We start from the raw sequence: 13,316 nt of genomic DNA, 5'->3' as shown, positions 1-13,316 counted from the left end.
AAGGATAAAAGCTGCCACCTGTGACTGCTCAAGACAAACAAAATTCAAGGAGAAAGGACCTCCCGCTCCCTTCTCGTTACGGGCTCAGTCCGCGGAGGTTCGAAGACCCCTGAAATAAGTCACGACAGAGGTGTCTTTCCCCGGCTGTAAGCCTACACGTCGGTCTCTATCCGCAGCCGCTCCATCCGGCGGACGTTGCACTCCACCGCTGTGCGGCTGGTGATCTGCCGGGCGCAGGACTGGGGGAACCAGCCCCTTTCGCCGTCCCTGAGCCTCTCGCCCCAGCACCAGCCTAGGAGAGGAGCAGAGCTGGTCACGCAAGGAGGGAGGGCCACTGCTCCCGGGGACGCGCGCGGGAGTCGAGGGCTGCGCCGCTGCCCTTCCCCCGGAGGTGACAGCCAGAGGCGCCCGGGGAGAGCCGCGCAGGGGAGGAGGTTTCTGATTTACTGCCTGTTCTGGGGCTTATTTCTCTCGCTGCTGGGGTCTCTGCTGCTGGCTGCCAGCCACAGCCTGCGCTCCTGGTGAGTAGCGCACACCAGCCGCCCACGGCAGCGCCACCTCCCTCAGCCCCCGGGGACCCACCGCCGTCTGCTGCGACACAGCTCCAGCCAGCGACATGGACCCCACCAGCAGCTAGGGCTTCCTGGAAGCTTCTGAAAATTGCTAAAATTCCAGTTCACTGGAGCTTCCCCCCCCACACTATCACTCCACCGAAGGTAAGCCTCCCCCAGGCCACAGGTCCCCACGGGCTGACACGTACCGTCCTCCCCACCCAGCACCAGGACCACGTCCGCCTGCTGCAGGGAAATCTCGTCCGCCTGTTTCGCCAGGTAGGTGCGGGTTATCTCCACTTGGCTCAGCTCTGCGGAGGACAGCAGTGAGGACCGAGTGAGACGGCACGGCCGGGAGCCCCAGCCCGGCACCCCTGCTCGGCAGTGCCCCCCCGGCCGCCCCCCACGCCGGGGCTCCACAGCAGGTCCCGCTCCCTTCCCCTCATCTCTCCCGCTGCCCCCTCCATGCGCATGGGGAGGGGGAGACAAATGTCTTCTTACTGACAGCCTGCGGCATTCCTGGAATTTCACCGTGCCTCCCAGGGAATGTATTGAAGGTTTATTGTGACCGATAACTTAATGGGAGGCAACTCCTAACGAGCGAGGCGTGGTACCCCGACTTCTCCTCTCCATCGACACGCGTCCTCAGCCCCTCCTCCAGCAGGCGCGGGTAAGTAACAGGGTAAAAACCTGTGCCTGCAACCGCTCAGGCTCCAGCGCGACCGCTAATCCCCGCACGGCCAGGGCTGACCTCCGGCATCCCCGTACCTCCTTTAGGAGTGGTGTCAGGCTTTTCCTTTTCTCGGTGCATCAGCGCAGCAATCCAGCGGGCCCGGTCACTCCTGGCAGAGGGAGAGAAAGCCTTAGAGACTGCCCCCCTGTTGCTGGCAGCAGCTGGGAAATCCCCGGCAGGATGAAGGCTTTCAAGAGAAGTCGGACCGGACAAGTATTTGATCAGAGCATTCAGCATAAGGATACTTCACAAGCAGTACGCATCACCCAGCCACGTCGCTTCATTTGCACAGGGGACGCATTATATGGGAATTATATGGGAAACCCAAAAGAGAGGAGGAAACAGCACGGGGAGAAGCCCACGCCGGTCCCCCTTTCTGGGAGGGAAAGGATGCTTCACAGACGCCTCAGGGGGATTTCCAGCACCCCAGTATATCCCACAAGCAAGAACGCGCACCCGTGAAATCCCACTGAGCCACTCACAGCGTCTCTGCCGACAGCACGATCTCCTCCCGCCGGCCCTCGCTGTCCTTCTCCATCACCACCCGGAGCAGGTGCCCGCCGCCCGCGCCACGAGCTGTGCCACCACTGCCCGTCTTGCCGGGCGGAGGGGAAGGTGGGTCCACGTTCTCGATTTTCTCCACCGTGACCTGGTCCAGCGTGGCGTAGTTCATGACGGTGTAGCTCTCCTCGCTGCGGCAAAGACAGGATCGGCACCTCAGCCACGTGCAGCCGCAGAGCGGATGCTGCCGGCGGGGACCGAGCTGCATCCCAGCAGAGCTCAGAGCCCAGAGGGTGGAGTTGAGTGGGCACCACCGAGGTGACCATCATGGTGAGGACACGAGCTGATGCCCAGGGGGTGGGACAGGGCTCTGCGGACTTGCTGGCCATCCGCAAAGAGAAGTGAGGCCAAGGGCTGTGGAGCCGGTCACCTCCCTTCTGGCTAACACGGGACACCTCAATTAAGGTCCACACGGGAATCTCGAGAATTGCTTAGGCTACGTGCTGCTTGGGAAACTGAGGTTTTAACCCCCCTCATTGTTATGTAGGGAAAGGAAAGGGTCCCCCCCGAGACGTACCTCTTCTTCTTGGTTATGATCAGGACGTCGTTGAATGAGAAGAGGTAGCAGAGCCTGCCGGCGCCGCGGCGGAAGATGCCCGCCTCTTCCGACAGCAGCAGGTACAGCTCCCCCCGCTTCAGCAGCCAGCGGGAAGCAGAAATCAGCGGGAAAGGCTGAAAGGGATCCAGGGAAAGACTGCCTTACTGCCTCTCCCACAAGCTGCAGGCAAAGTCAAGTTCAGAACCCGTATCTGAACTTGCAGCGGACCCTGGGGTCCATCGGGATGGACTCATCACACCACTCCTAAACATCTTTCCCGGGAGACTTTCCAGGAGGCAGGCGGGGAAGCGGAGCCCAGCGCCCTGCTCCAGCACCCCCGGAGACACAGCCCCCCGAACCACCGCGGTGGGGCACAACGTCAAGGCTTTACCAGCGCCCTTTAGAAAGCTGCCCGCATCCGACAGTCCTTACGGACAGACGGAGGCCCGTGTCTGTCCGGAACAAGACAGCCAGAGCAGAGATTGCTGCCCAGGTAAAACCTCTTGCCAGGGGCGAGTCCAGCTGCCACCACCCGTGTGCAGGAGATGAAAGCTCAGAGCGCGACAGAAGAGAAAACGAAGGGTTGTGAGGGGGCGCGGATTATCCAGGACTACTCTGCTGAACTCTCCACGCCGGCAGGGAGACTGCCCACAAACTTATATTAAAGTGAGAGCAGCAGGAAAAAATGGTCACCCCGGGCACGGGGTGGTGATGCTGCTCCCGGCGGCAGCGATGCTCCAGCAGGCCAAGGCTTCCCGGGAGGATTCCCAGGCCGGGTCGGGCACGCCTGGGAGGGGCACACCCCGCGAGATTTCCCCCCGCCTCTTCCACAAGACCTCACCTTCTTCTTTCCAAATTCCAGCTGTTTCTGCAGGGTGTACATCTGCTCTGTCCTCTCCATAGCGCGAGCTCTCTCGTTGCAGTTCTTAACCAGCTGGAAAGAGAGAAACCCCCCGAGGGAAGCGGAGAATGGCGGGAGGCTGAGCCCCCCCATCCTCCGCACCAAGGCTCAGGCGGCCACCCGCCTCCCCACACGGCAGAAACCGCCGCGTCCCCACACAGCTTTCAAGCCAGGCTGTGGGGAAAGGCAGCTGGAGGTTCTCCTGCCGCGAGAGATCTCCAGGGGACAGACGACACGTCTCCTCTGCCTGGAGAAGGACCAAAGCGAAACCGCACCGAAACCAAGCCTCACGGAGGAGCAACGCGAAGAGGAAGAATGAATCGTTGGAGGAGCGGAGGTTAAGACAGGAGGATGAAGAATCAGACGGGCGGAGGGGAGGACAGAAGCCTTCCACAGGCAGGTGAACCGACGCCACATTTCACACTGCCACGTGGCACTCTGCCCCCTCGTGCTGCCGCCGCTCCGCCAGCCGCCCCCCAGCCCGGGGAAGGGGGTCCAGCCCGGCCCGCGGGGGCGTTGTGCATTTTGTTCCCTCACCGGATGAGCGAGCGGGACAGACCACGAGCGGCAGGAGCACGTTGCCAAGAGCCAGGGGGGACAGAAGGAAGAGCCACCGCGGCCACTTTGGTGGCCATAATGTCCGTGGTGCATCGCCTTGTGTGACTGACCACCAGGTGGGAAAGCAGACGGAGAGGAGACACGGGAGCACGAACAGCTCATGACTGCCACTGCGCCTTCGCTCCTCTACACTTTGCTCTTTGCTTTGTTTGCTGCTCTTTGCCTACATCTCCAAAAACCACAGCAATCAAGTGTCACAGCTCGCTGCCACCTCGAGGGCGGTTCTGAGAAGGGACAGCACCAATGGAGAAGACGACACCGAAGGGAAGGACAAACGATGGGTCAAAGGGGAAAGAAGAAAAGATGACAAGAAAAAGGGAAAATCAAGATCAGGGGAAAAAGCTGTGCGGGGGAGAAGACGTGTACATCCAGCAGCTATTTGGAGCAGAGAGATCCCAAGTGAACCGACACGGGGAGGAAAAATGAGAGGCGAGTCGGGCAGGCTCGGGGCCGGGGTGACGCAACGGTGCGCTGGAAGGAGGGACGGTGGCAGCCGGGCCTCACCTTGCTGATGGCTTTCAGAGCTCTGGTGGCAGCTCCGTACTCTGCAGTGCATGCTTTTGTTTTTTGACAGACAGTCTAGAAGGTCAAGATAAGGCGCTTTAGTGATATTGCAAGACAGAGAACTGCGCATCAACCGCGTCCCTGGGGTTTCGGGACGTGACACGTGCTCGAGCCGTTCCCAACGGTCAGCCTGGCAGCGGGACAGGCACAAAGCAAGGTTTAACAGTGCTGGTAGCGGTGAACGTGGTTTCTGCTGGAGCTTTCACATCAGATACGTGCCTGACCATCACCCCAGGCACCGGGCATTCCCCCGGCCCTCTCCTGCGACCCATTCCAGACCGGGGGCAGTTACTAGAGATCCCATTTCCAGCAGCTTTGCTGTTTACAGCAGCTGGTCCTGAAGTCCCAGATTTCAATGAAGCTTGTGCAAAACCTGCTTTCCCTTCCTGGGCCACCTGCCCGTTAATCAAACAGGACGCTCGTGCCACCGCGCTCCGGGTACGCAGCACGGGGCACGGAAGAACCTCATGTCGCTCGGGTGGATGGTGCCGAGATGTCACCCATTATTCACAGTGCTTTAAGCTGCACGTCTGACACCCTCAAGCAGCAGATCGCTCTGGATCCAAATCCTGAATAGAGGCTCGGGCGCCGCAGCCTCGGCTCCCAGGAGGCTGGAAGCCCACGCAGAAGGCTGTCCCGGGCTCAGCAAACCAAAGAAGGGTATAACACTGTCGCCTCTTCAGAGGCGCCAAGCAATGCCACCGTGTGACTTACTTACATCTAACAGCAGGGGAAGCCGCGTTACCCTCTGCATAGGCAGAATGAGAAATGATATCATTGGCAGGCCTCCACATTCTGGTTTCCTTTCAATTTGTTTCAAGGTCTCTCTAAATAAGGGGTTTGTGGTTCTGGAACAGGACAAGAAAGCTCCATTAACTCTGTTCTTCCGTTATCAAGACTTTTCCAGCAGCTTTCCACGCACGAGACAGGCAGTGCCCAACGGCAGTCTGCTGAGCTCAGAGCACACAGCTGGGGCGGAAAAGGGACTGGGCCGTCAGCGGGTGGTGGAAAAGCACCGAGAGATGTTGAGTCCACCAAAAGGCGGGTAAAGCCGTAGAGGTACCAACAGTAGACACAAACTTGACCTGTACCACCAGTATGATCTGGAGGCAAACAGTTGCCATACGTGTCCCGAACACACCACATATGTGTTATTGACCGTGGCAAGACCCATCTGCCTTCAGCACGTGGTAGCATCACCCCCGCTTATCCCCGTCCTTCACCCTTCTTCGCGCACGACACAAATCACATCCTAATCACCCGACACAGCCACACGGAGGTGTAGAAGCTGAGCTCTGCTCAGAAAGGAGACAGCCTTCCTTAGGGAAAAGGAAACAACCGCAAGCCGGGGGAGCTCTGGGAAAGTCATGGTCCCGTCTTCCCTGTCCGTAGCCAGCTGGCATCCATCCCCGTGGCCCAAAGCCCCCTGGGAGGCCACCCCCTCGCAAGCCCAAGGCCCGAGTGCACAGCAGTACTCACAGCAGCTTCTGAAGTGTCCTCTGCTGGTAGGCTTCGTTGGAGCAGTAGCTGATGTAAGGATTGAAGTGGTTCAAGGCGTGTTCTTCCACTATGTCACTGATGTCGGGAATTAGGAGGTTTTCCTGGTGGCGCTTCTCTAAGTCTTCAAAGAAGCTAAGGAGAGAATTTCAAATAACTTCACTGCATGACTCATTAGGGCCAGACAAACCACACAATCTTCCCACTGCAACTTTTCCCCAGTTCTCCCAGGGGAGATGAGGCCCTGGACCTGCACAGCTCAGCTCCACGCAGCTGAGACACCCACGCGGCTCCCAGCAGCTCCGCGGCAGAGATGGGGGACGCAGCCCTCGAGCTTCCCCGGCCCCCAGACGCACACGCTTCCTCCGTTCCTGCACGAGACCCCTCCTCCGCTTTAGCTCTCCGGGAAAATTCGTTTCTGCCCCATCAGGGCCACTTCTGCCCAGCTGCGGGAAGCCACGAGCCCTCAACGCCCCCGCAGCAGCTCCCAGGCTGCCTGCGCGCTCCTCCTGCTGCCTTCCCCGGGGGACACGGCTTGCCGGCCGCCCCGAGCAGCGGCTCCCGAAGCGTTTGCTCCCCACCTCCCCAGGAGCAAAGGCCACGCTTCCGCTGGCTCTCTCAAGGCACAGTTTCAGTTTCGCGGCAGCGCCAGGACACCCGAGGAGGAGTTTCCAGGCAAACAGGAGTGTCCCAAGGCCGGGGAGAGGGGCTCAGACAGCTTTCGGTGCCCATTGGCAGCAACACCATTATAACCCATTAAAAAAAAAAAAGGATGTCAGGGCAATAGAACATCTTTCATGAGACATTCAGGTCCCGAGTATGTAACAGCAGGAAGCCGCTGCAGGGGAGCGTGCCGTGACACAAGGCACCAGGAAGGAGGGCAAGAGGTGGGATGACTCAGTACCTTCAACAAATCCCAGGGGTGGTTGTTTTCACATGGCAAATAAACGGAGCTCCAGAGTCCCTCCCCCAGGCCCGCCTGGCCCCAGCCCCACGCTGATGAACCCCACTTGCCTCGTGCTGACCGTCAGGATGTCGCTGATGTTGGAGAAGAGGTGGTGGTGCTCCGTCTGAGTCATGGTCTCCTTCAGCTCCTCCGACCTCATGAAGTTGCACACCAGGATGCTCAGGCTGTGCATGTAGGAGTACTCGGAAGTGATGATCTCAAACATTGCCTGAAAAGAGCAGGGCAGTGAAGATGGAACAGCACAAACTGACTAAACAAGGCGGTGAATTAAAACTTATTGACATTCGGTTGGCACAAAGCCACTGGAATGACTCTGCTCCAACAGTATGGCATTCCCCATATCATCTCATGCATTGCCCAGCCTACACCAGTAACTTCAGCACGTTTTAGTACACTCGGGCACTAATAAGCCACAGCACTAAGATGTTTTCCCTTCAGTGGCTATTTCCCACCAGCAGCTGAAGGAGTTGTCTGCTTCCCCGCCAAGACGTGCGGGTGAGCCCTCCCAGCGCTGCCCAGTCCCAGAGTGGCACCGTAAACCAGAGCCCTGCGCGAGAGGTCCCGGGCGCAGCCACGCGTGTCCCCACTGCGCTCGGCGTCCGCGCTGCATCGCAGGTTCCTCTCACCTCCTGCCGTTTGCGCTCCTCAGGGGAGATCCTCTGCAGGATGCCCGAGTCCAGCACCTGCAGGCGAGAGACCGGGATCAGCCACTGCCTTCACCCGACTGATGGTCCTTGCACGCCCTCTAGTGCGGTCCGGGGCTCTGCCAGACCCCCCCACAGCACCATCTCCCCCCGCAGCACCATCTCCCCCCGCAGCTCCGCAGCCCACGGCGGTTTGCTGATGCCACTCCGCAGGAGGAGACCACTCTCCCCCGGGGCAAAGCCCTGGTACCCAGCAGGAGCATCTGCATTGCCCCGTCCGCAGGTGAACCTCTCGCAAGCACAACCGCAGCAGCTCTGCCGGCATCCCAACGAGCCCGGACGGGAACCTGCGTGTCCCAGCCAGGGCTGGACAGCCCCAGAACATCCCATCGCAAAGACTAATGCTGCAGAATTACCCACCCACGGCTTGTCTGGCAGCTCAGAGAGCTTTTAAAATACATGCAGCTGTGGCTGCAACACATCACGAGCACGGGAGCAGCCCGTGGCGAGGGCGAGCGGGGCCTTTCGGACCCTCCGGGCTGGGCTGCTGCCCCTACCTCTGGGAGCTGGCTCCAGGTCACCTGCGCCGGGCGATAGCCCTGCACCACGATAGCGGCACCCGGCAGGGACGGCTCTTCTGGGATGGATTCCTCCAGCAAATCCTCGTCTGACTCATGGCTGACGGAGTTCAGACCTCTCTCACGGATTTCCTGATACAGCCGGGGCTCTGGGGAGGCCAAGGCACAGGGTCAGCGGAGCCGCTCCCAGCCGCGGCCCACGGCCTCCCTTCCCACCGCTGCCGCCTCACCCCGTCGGCCCAGAGCCCTGCCACGGGCACCGGCGCGCCAAGGCCAGCGCCTCCCCACCGAGGCCGGACTTTGCACAGCACCAATTAACCAGCAGCTCCCGCTCCCCGACAGCTTCCCGCAGCTCGCCCGTGTTTGCCCGGAGCAAGCAAAGCTGGGAGCGCTCCAGCTGCGAGCGCGGCAGCAGCCTCGGCTTCATCCCGCCCCGGGGAGCGGGAAAGCAGGGCTGCGATGTTCCTCGCGCAGGTGGGGAAACCGAGGCAAAAGCAGTTGCCCCAGGCCAGGGACAAGCAGCGGCAGCAGCGCACGTGGCGAAGGGACTTGCAGGGATTCGCTTCGCTGAGAAGCGCCCCGGTGCCCTGCAGGGCGGGGGGACGCCGCAGCCGGCGCTCGCGGGAAGACGGGAGCAGCACTCACTGTCCTTGAAGGAGCCGCCACGCTTCTGCACCCGCTTCCGCCCGAAGGTTCTCTGCAAGAAGAAGTGGAGAACGCGCTGCAGTTACTGTATTTCTGCGGCCCTGGGAAGCACTTCGCTCCTTCAGGACGGAGGAGAAGGCACCTGCGCGGCCAGGCAGCAAGTACCACCCTGTTCCTACAGCCTGATTATCGTCTGAGCTTTTGTTTGCCTTAGCAAAGTGACTCAGCTTTCGCCTTGCGGTATCGGGGTCACAATCTAAACCATTTTGTAGTTACGCCGCCGCCTTTCACATCTCTCTCTCTCACACCTGGACTTTGCCTGCACTGGAGTCTCCTTCTCCCCAGACCTGCTTCTCCCATGTTTGTGTACAACCAACCGCCGCCTCGGAGCCGCGCTCCCGGCCAACCCCACCCTGCAAACATGCCTGCAGCCGCCCGCCGACAAGCGGGAGCCCCAGAGCAGCCAGTTACGCTCCCGGCAAAAGCCATGTCGGCTATTCCCAGGCTCTCTGGGGACCTCCAGCATCTGCTGGGGACACGCAGGCTTCCCAAGGCACGAGTCAGGTCCCCAGGCTCAGCAAAGCCGTGCCAGCTCCACACCAGCCTCACGCAGCTCTGACCGACAGGAGTTGCAGGAAAAAGGCTCTGCAGACCCCTCGGCAGCAGCTCATCACCAGGAGAGCGGGGGCTCGAAGCCCACCCGAGAGCAATCGGGTGACTGCGGGTGCAAAACCCACCTTGTTCCTGCCGGGGCTGCGGTCAGGCCGGGCGCTGCCTTCCTCCGACACGGGTTTCAGCAAGGGGACGGCACTTGCCGGCTCCGGCTCCGCACCCGGGCTCTTCATGGCCGCGCGGTAGGACATGTTCCTCAGGTTGCGCTTGAGGGCCCCCCCACCATCATCCTCCACCTCCGCCTCCAGGGAGAGGATGGGGACGGACACCCGCTTCGCATCGGGGCTGAGGGGCTCCCGGCTCGGCCCGGCCACCCCGAAGCTCTGGTGCCGGGAGGGGTTGTTCTTGGTCTTGGTGGAGACAGCCAAGCTTTTGGGGATCAGCTGCTGGGTTCCCACCTTCAGCGCGGCCGGGCTGTCCGTGCTGAGGACGATGCGGCGCGGCTCAGCCGAGGTGGGAGAACCCAATGCCGAGAGCGAGGTGGCCTCAGGTGCCGTAGTGGAGCTGAGCTTCCTGCGCGGGGAGGTCGGGCTGGGGGGGTCCGGCCGCACTGGGTGGCATCGGTACTCCAGGAGAAAGGTCTGGTCATCCACAGAGGGGCTCCGAGACATGACGGCGGCACAGGGAAGCAGAAAGCTGCATCAGAAGGACAGACGGACAGATGGAATGCCTTCTCCCTGTAAGGCAGAGGACATTTAGGCTTAGCAGTGCCAGAGTACAGTTTCTCACGGGGAACCTCGGGGCCGCGCAGGACCCAGCCTCCTCTTTCCCGGGCTGCTGAACACAGGCAGAGCCCATACGGACGCACTGGGGATGCTCTCACCACCCACACACCTCTCTCGGGGTCCCGCATGTGCCGGGGCCGGGCTGGCGGCTCCTGCAGCCTACGTTTGGCTCCAGGCCGTGCAGGATGCGGCCAGGTGCCGGGGAGCAGCCAGGCCGCGCAGGAGGCACCAGGCAGGCCGACCCCTGAGCACGCAGCCGGCGCAGGCTTGGAGCACCACCGAGCCCCACTTCACTGCCTGTCCCCTCCGAATCCCCGCTGGGGACAGGGGGTGCCGCCAGCCTGACCCACCACAGCCAACCTTTACCTTCCTTGGCTGCCACGCTCCCCACACCACCTCCCCCAGGCTGATGCGCCGTGAAAACCCCGGCGGGCGCCTCACCGCAAGCCCTGTGCTCCCCAGAGCTCGTACCTGTCCCAGAGCGCTCCGAGGAGCGGCTCCGCACCGCCTGCAAAATCCCCTGCCCCGGTCCCTAAAGCTCCTCGTTGGGGGCTGAGCTCACTCATCTCCTCCTGTGCCACCCCACGTACTGCGCACCCACAGAACAAAGCTCTGACCGAGCACTTTGCGCCCACTGCCCACCCCATGACGTAATTTGAGGAAACACCGTGCTTTAATTCCGCTCAGCTGAGATCTCATTGTAGGCCATCGCCCCCTCCAAGCTGTTCCAGGGAGCAGGAAGGAGAAACCAAGACTGGAGCGTGGTTCCCTGCACCAGTGACGGGGAACCTGCAGCCGCACAAGACACCCACCGACAAAAGCCCGTTTCGTCAAGACGCTGCGTATGTCCCCGTCCTTGCGGGAGCGACCTGTGCCTCTCGGCCAGAGGGCTGCAAACGTCCTGCGGGTGAGAAAAGCGCTCTTAACCCCGTCCGGGCTGCGGACGAAGCCCAGCCCAAGCGCTCGCCCTAAAAACAAGGACCAGGCGCAGTCTGAGGGGCACTGGGCGCTGTGACACCCCCCGGGGGCGGCCGGAGGGCTGTGCGGGGGACCCGGACCCGCCTCTCCGCATCCCCACGGGGCTCCCACGGGGTGGGCGACTCCGGCGCTTCCCACCCGCGGCCGAGCGCCGGTGCGCGGGGAGGGGCCTCCGCTCCGCTCCGCGGGGGGACAGCCCTCCGCACCCCCCGCGCACTCCCACCCCCCTCCCGGGGAGACCGCGGCAGCGCGGGCGGCGACGGGAGGGACCCTCCGCCCGCTCCGCCGCCGCGGAAGAGCCGCTCCCCAGCGCCGAGATCCGCCTCCTGCGGAGGGCCCGTCCGGGGCGGCGGCGGAGGGGCCGGGCCCCGCTCGGGGGTCGCCGCCCGCCCCTCCGGAGGACGCCCGGCAGCCGCCCCCCCACTCCCCCGCAGACCCGGCCCCGCTCCCGCCGCCTCCCCGGCCCCCGCCCCCGGCGCCCGCACCTACCCGCGCCCCGGCAGCCCGCAGCGGCGGCGGAGGGGGCGGACCGCGGCGGGGGCGGGCGCGGGGCCGCCCCGGGGAGGGGCCGGGAGCGGTGCGGCCCCCCCGGGCGGCGGGAGGCGGGAGGCGGCGGGTGCGGGTGTCGGCGGCCGCGGGGGAGAGCTCCGCGCAGCGCCCGCGCCCGGTGTCCCCCTCTGCTTCACGGGAACGGACTAAAAGGAACTAAACTGGAAGGACTAAACGGTATCTTTTTGCTGCTTCTTGACGTTTCTTCCCGAAGGCGTTCGCCCGGTGCCCGGTGCCCGCGCCCGCTGGTAGACGCCGTCCCTGGAGGAAGTTAATAGAGGTGTAGATGTAGGGCTGAGGGACGGACGTGGTTTGGTGGAAACTTGGCAGTGCCGCGTTACCGGTTGGGCTCGGTGAGCTTAAAGGTGTCCTCCGACCCCATAACGATTCTATGAGTCTGCGCCCCATCCCTGGAAACATCCCAGGGCGGGTTGGATGGGGCTCTGAGCAGCCTGGGCTGCCTGAAGATGTCCCTGCCCGTGGTGGGGGGTTGGAACGAGATGGCCCGTAAAGGTGCCTTCCAGCCCAAACCATTCTACGATTCTACTTCTCTCCTGGCCCCTGGACTTTCTCAGGATCACCCATTCCCAAAAGGCTCCTCACTAAGGTCACTGAAGGTTACAGGATCGTTCTCCCATCATGGTAAGGACAAACTACAGCACCTCCGACTGTCCCCAGGGTCCGACCAGCAGCAGACACTCAGTTATCTCAAGCAGCCCGGGCACTGTTTCTCACTAGCGGCCCGTGTAAGGCTTAGCGTAGCAGCTTCCCTCGCCAGTGGCTCAGCGTAAGCCCAGGCTGTCCCTCCGGGCACACAAAACATGAGGTTTGGATGCTTTGGTACTCTCTGTCGGGAGCCGGAGCTACTGGGGGAAGGAGGATCCAAGGGTCAGGCTGTTGACAGCCGCCCAGTAACTCAGCTGCCCAGTTCGGCCAGGCTCAGCTGTGCTGTGTACTTACTGGGAACAGATTTTCCCTTGACCTTCTCTTTTGCCCTCCGCTCTGATTCCACCCCCCCGCCCCCTCCCCCCTAAAAATGGAGCCTTTTTCTCACTGGTTTATGGTGAATCTCAAGTGCTCTCCGGATGACAAAGTCCACTTGTCAGCAATATTCTTTTAAAAGACTGTTCTCTTCTCTCGGAGGCCTGCCTGACAATCGCTCTATTATCAGAGCTTTCTTATCCGATAGATTTTTGTCCTTTCCCTCCGGGGCTAATAAGGAGAAAGGTTGCCAGCCGTCACAGAGAGGCAGAGGGTTTCTACTCAAGAGTTCAACTGAGACTGAAGCCCTCAGATGGCAAACTCCGGGGAAGGGCTATTATGCTGTACGTAGGATACCATCATTTGACCACGATGAATGACTTTTTGAAGCGGAGACCATTCATCAGTTTTGTAATGCGTGTTGTTAGTTCAAAGACCCTGCTTTCGAGTCATTTTTGCTCCCAGGGCCCCCGCTGAAACATCCGACCGCTGTCACTAGATAGTTCGCTCACTCTCAGCTCGTAGTTGCGAAAGGAAATATTCTTTACGTCTTTCGATAGCTCACCAATTCCTTGTCCTAACCCGTTCCCCCACCCCAGAACGTTCTCACTCTT

The 13,316-nt window shown here is 61.7% G+C and overlaps 1 protein-coding gene across 1 annotated transcript; it reads right to left on the bottom strand.

The window, feature by feature from the left end:
• ARHGEF16 (Rho guanine nucleotide exchange factor 16) lies at positions 1 to 10,080 on the bottom strand (the record flags this gene model as incomplete). Its single annotated transcript, XM_082493538.1, has 14 exons — positions 1 to 292; positions 761 to 862; positions 1,320 to 1,393; positions 1,767 to 1,976; positions 2,363 to 2,517; positions 3,225 to 3,317; positions 4,407 to 4,481; positions 5,185 to 5,314; positions 5,946 to 6,098; positions 6,978 to 7,138; positions 7,557 to 7,613; positions 8,132 to 8,301; positions 8,798 to 8,849; positions 9,535 to 10,080. The coding sequence occupies 14 exons, from the start codon at positions 10,078 to 10,080 to the stop codon at positions 153 to 155; spliced, it is 2,118 nt and encodes a 705-aa protein (XP_082349664.1). The 3' UTR covers positions 1 to 152.
• Between the last annotated feature and the right edge of the window lie 3,236 nt (positions 10,081 to 13,316).

The sequence above is a fragment of the Vanellus vanellus genome (assembly GCF_965231255.1).
Source record: "Vanellus vanellus genome assembly, chromosome: 20".
Lineage (NCBI taxonomy): Eukaryota > Metazoa > Chordata > Aves > Charadriiformes > Charadriidae > Vanellus > Vanellus vanellus.
Note: the sequence above shows the minus strand (reverse complement) of the source record. Positions and strands in the feature narration are given on the sequence as shown.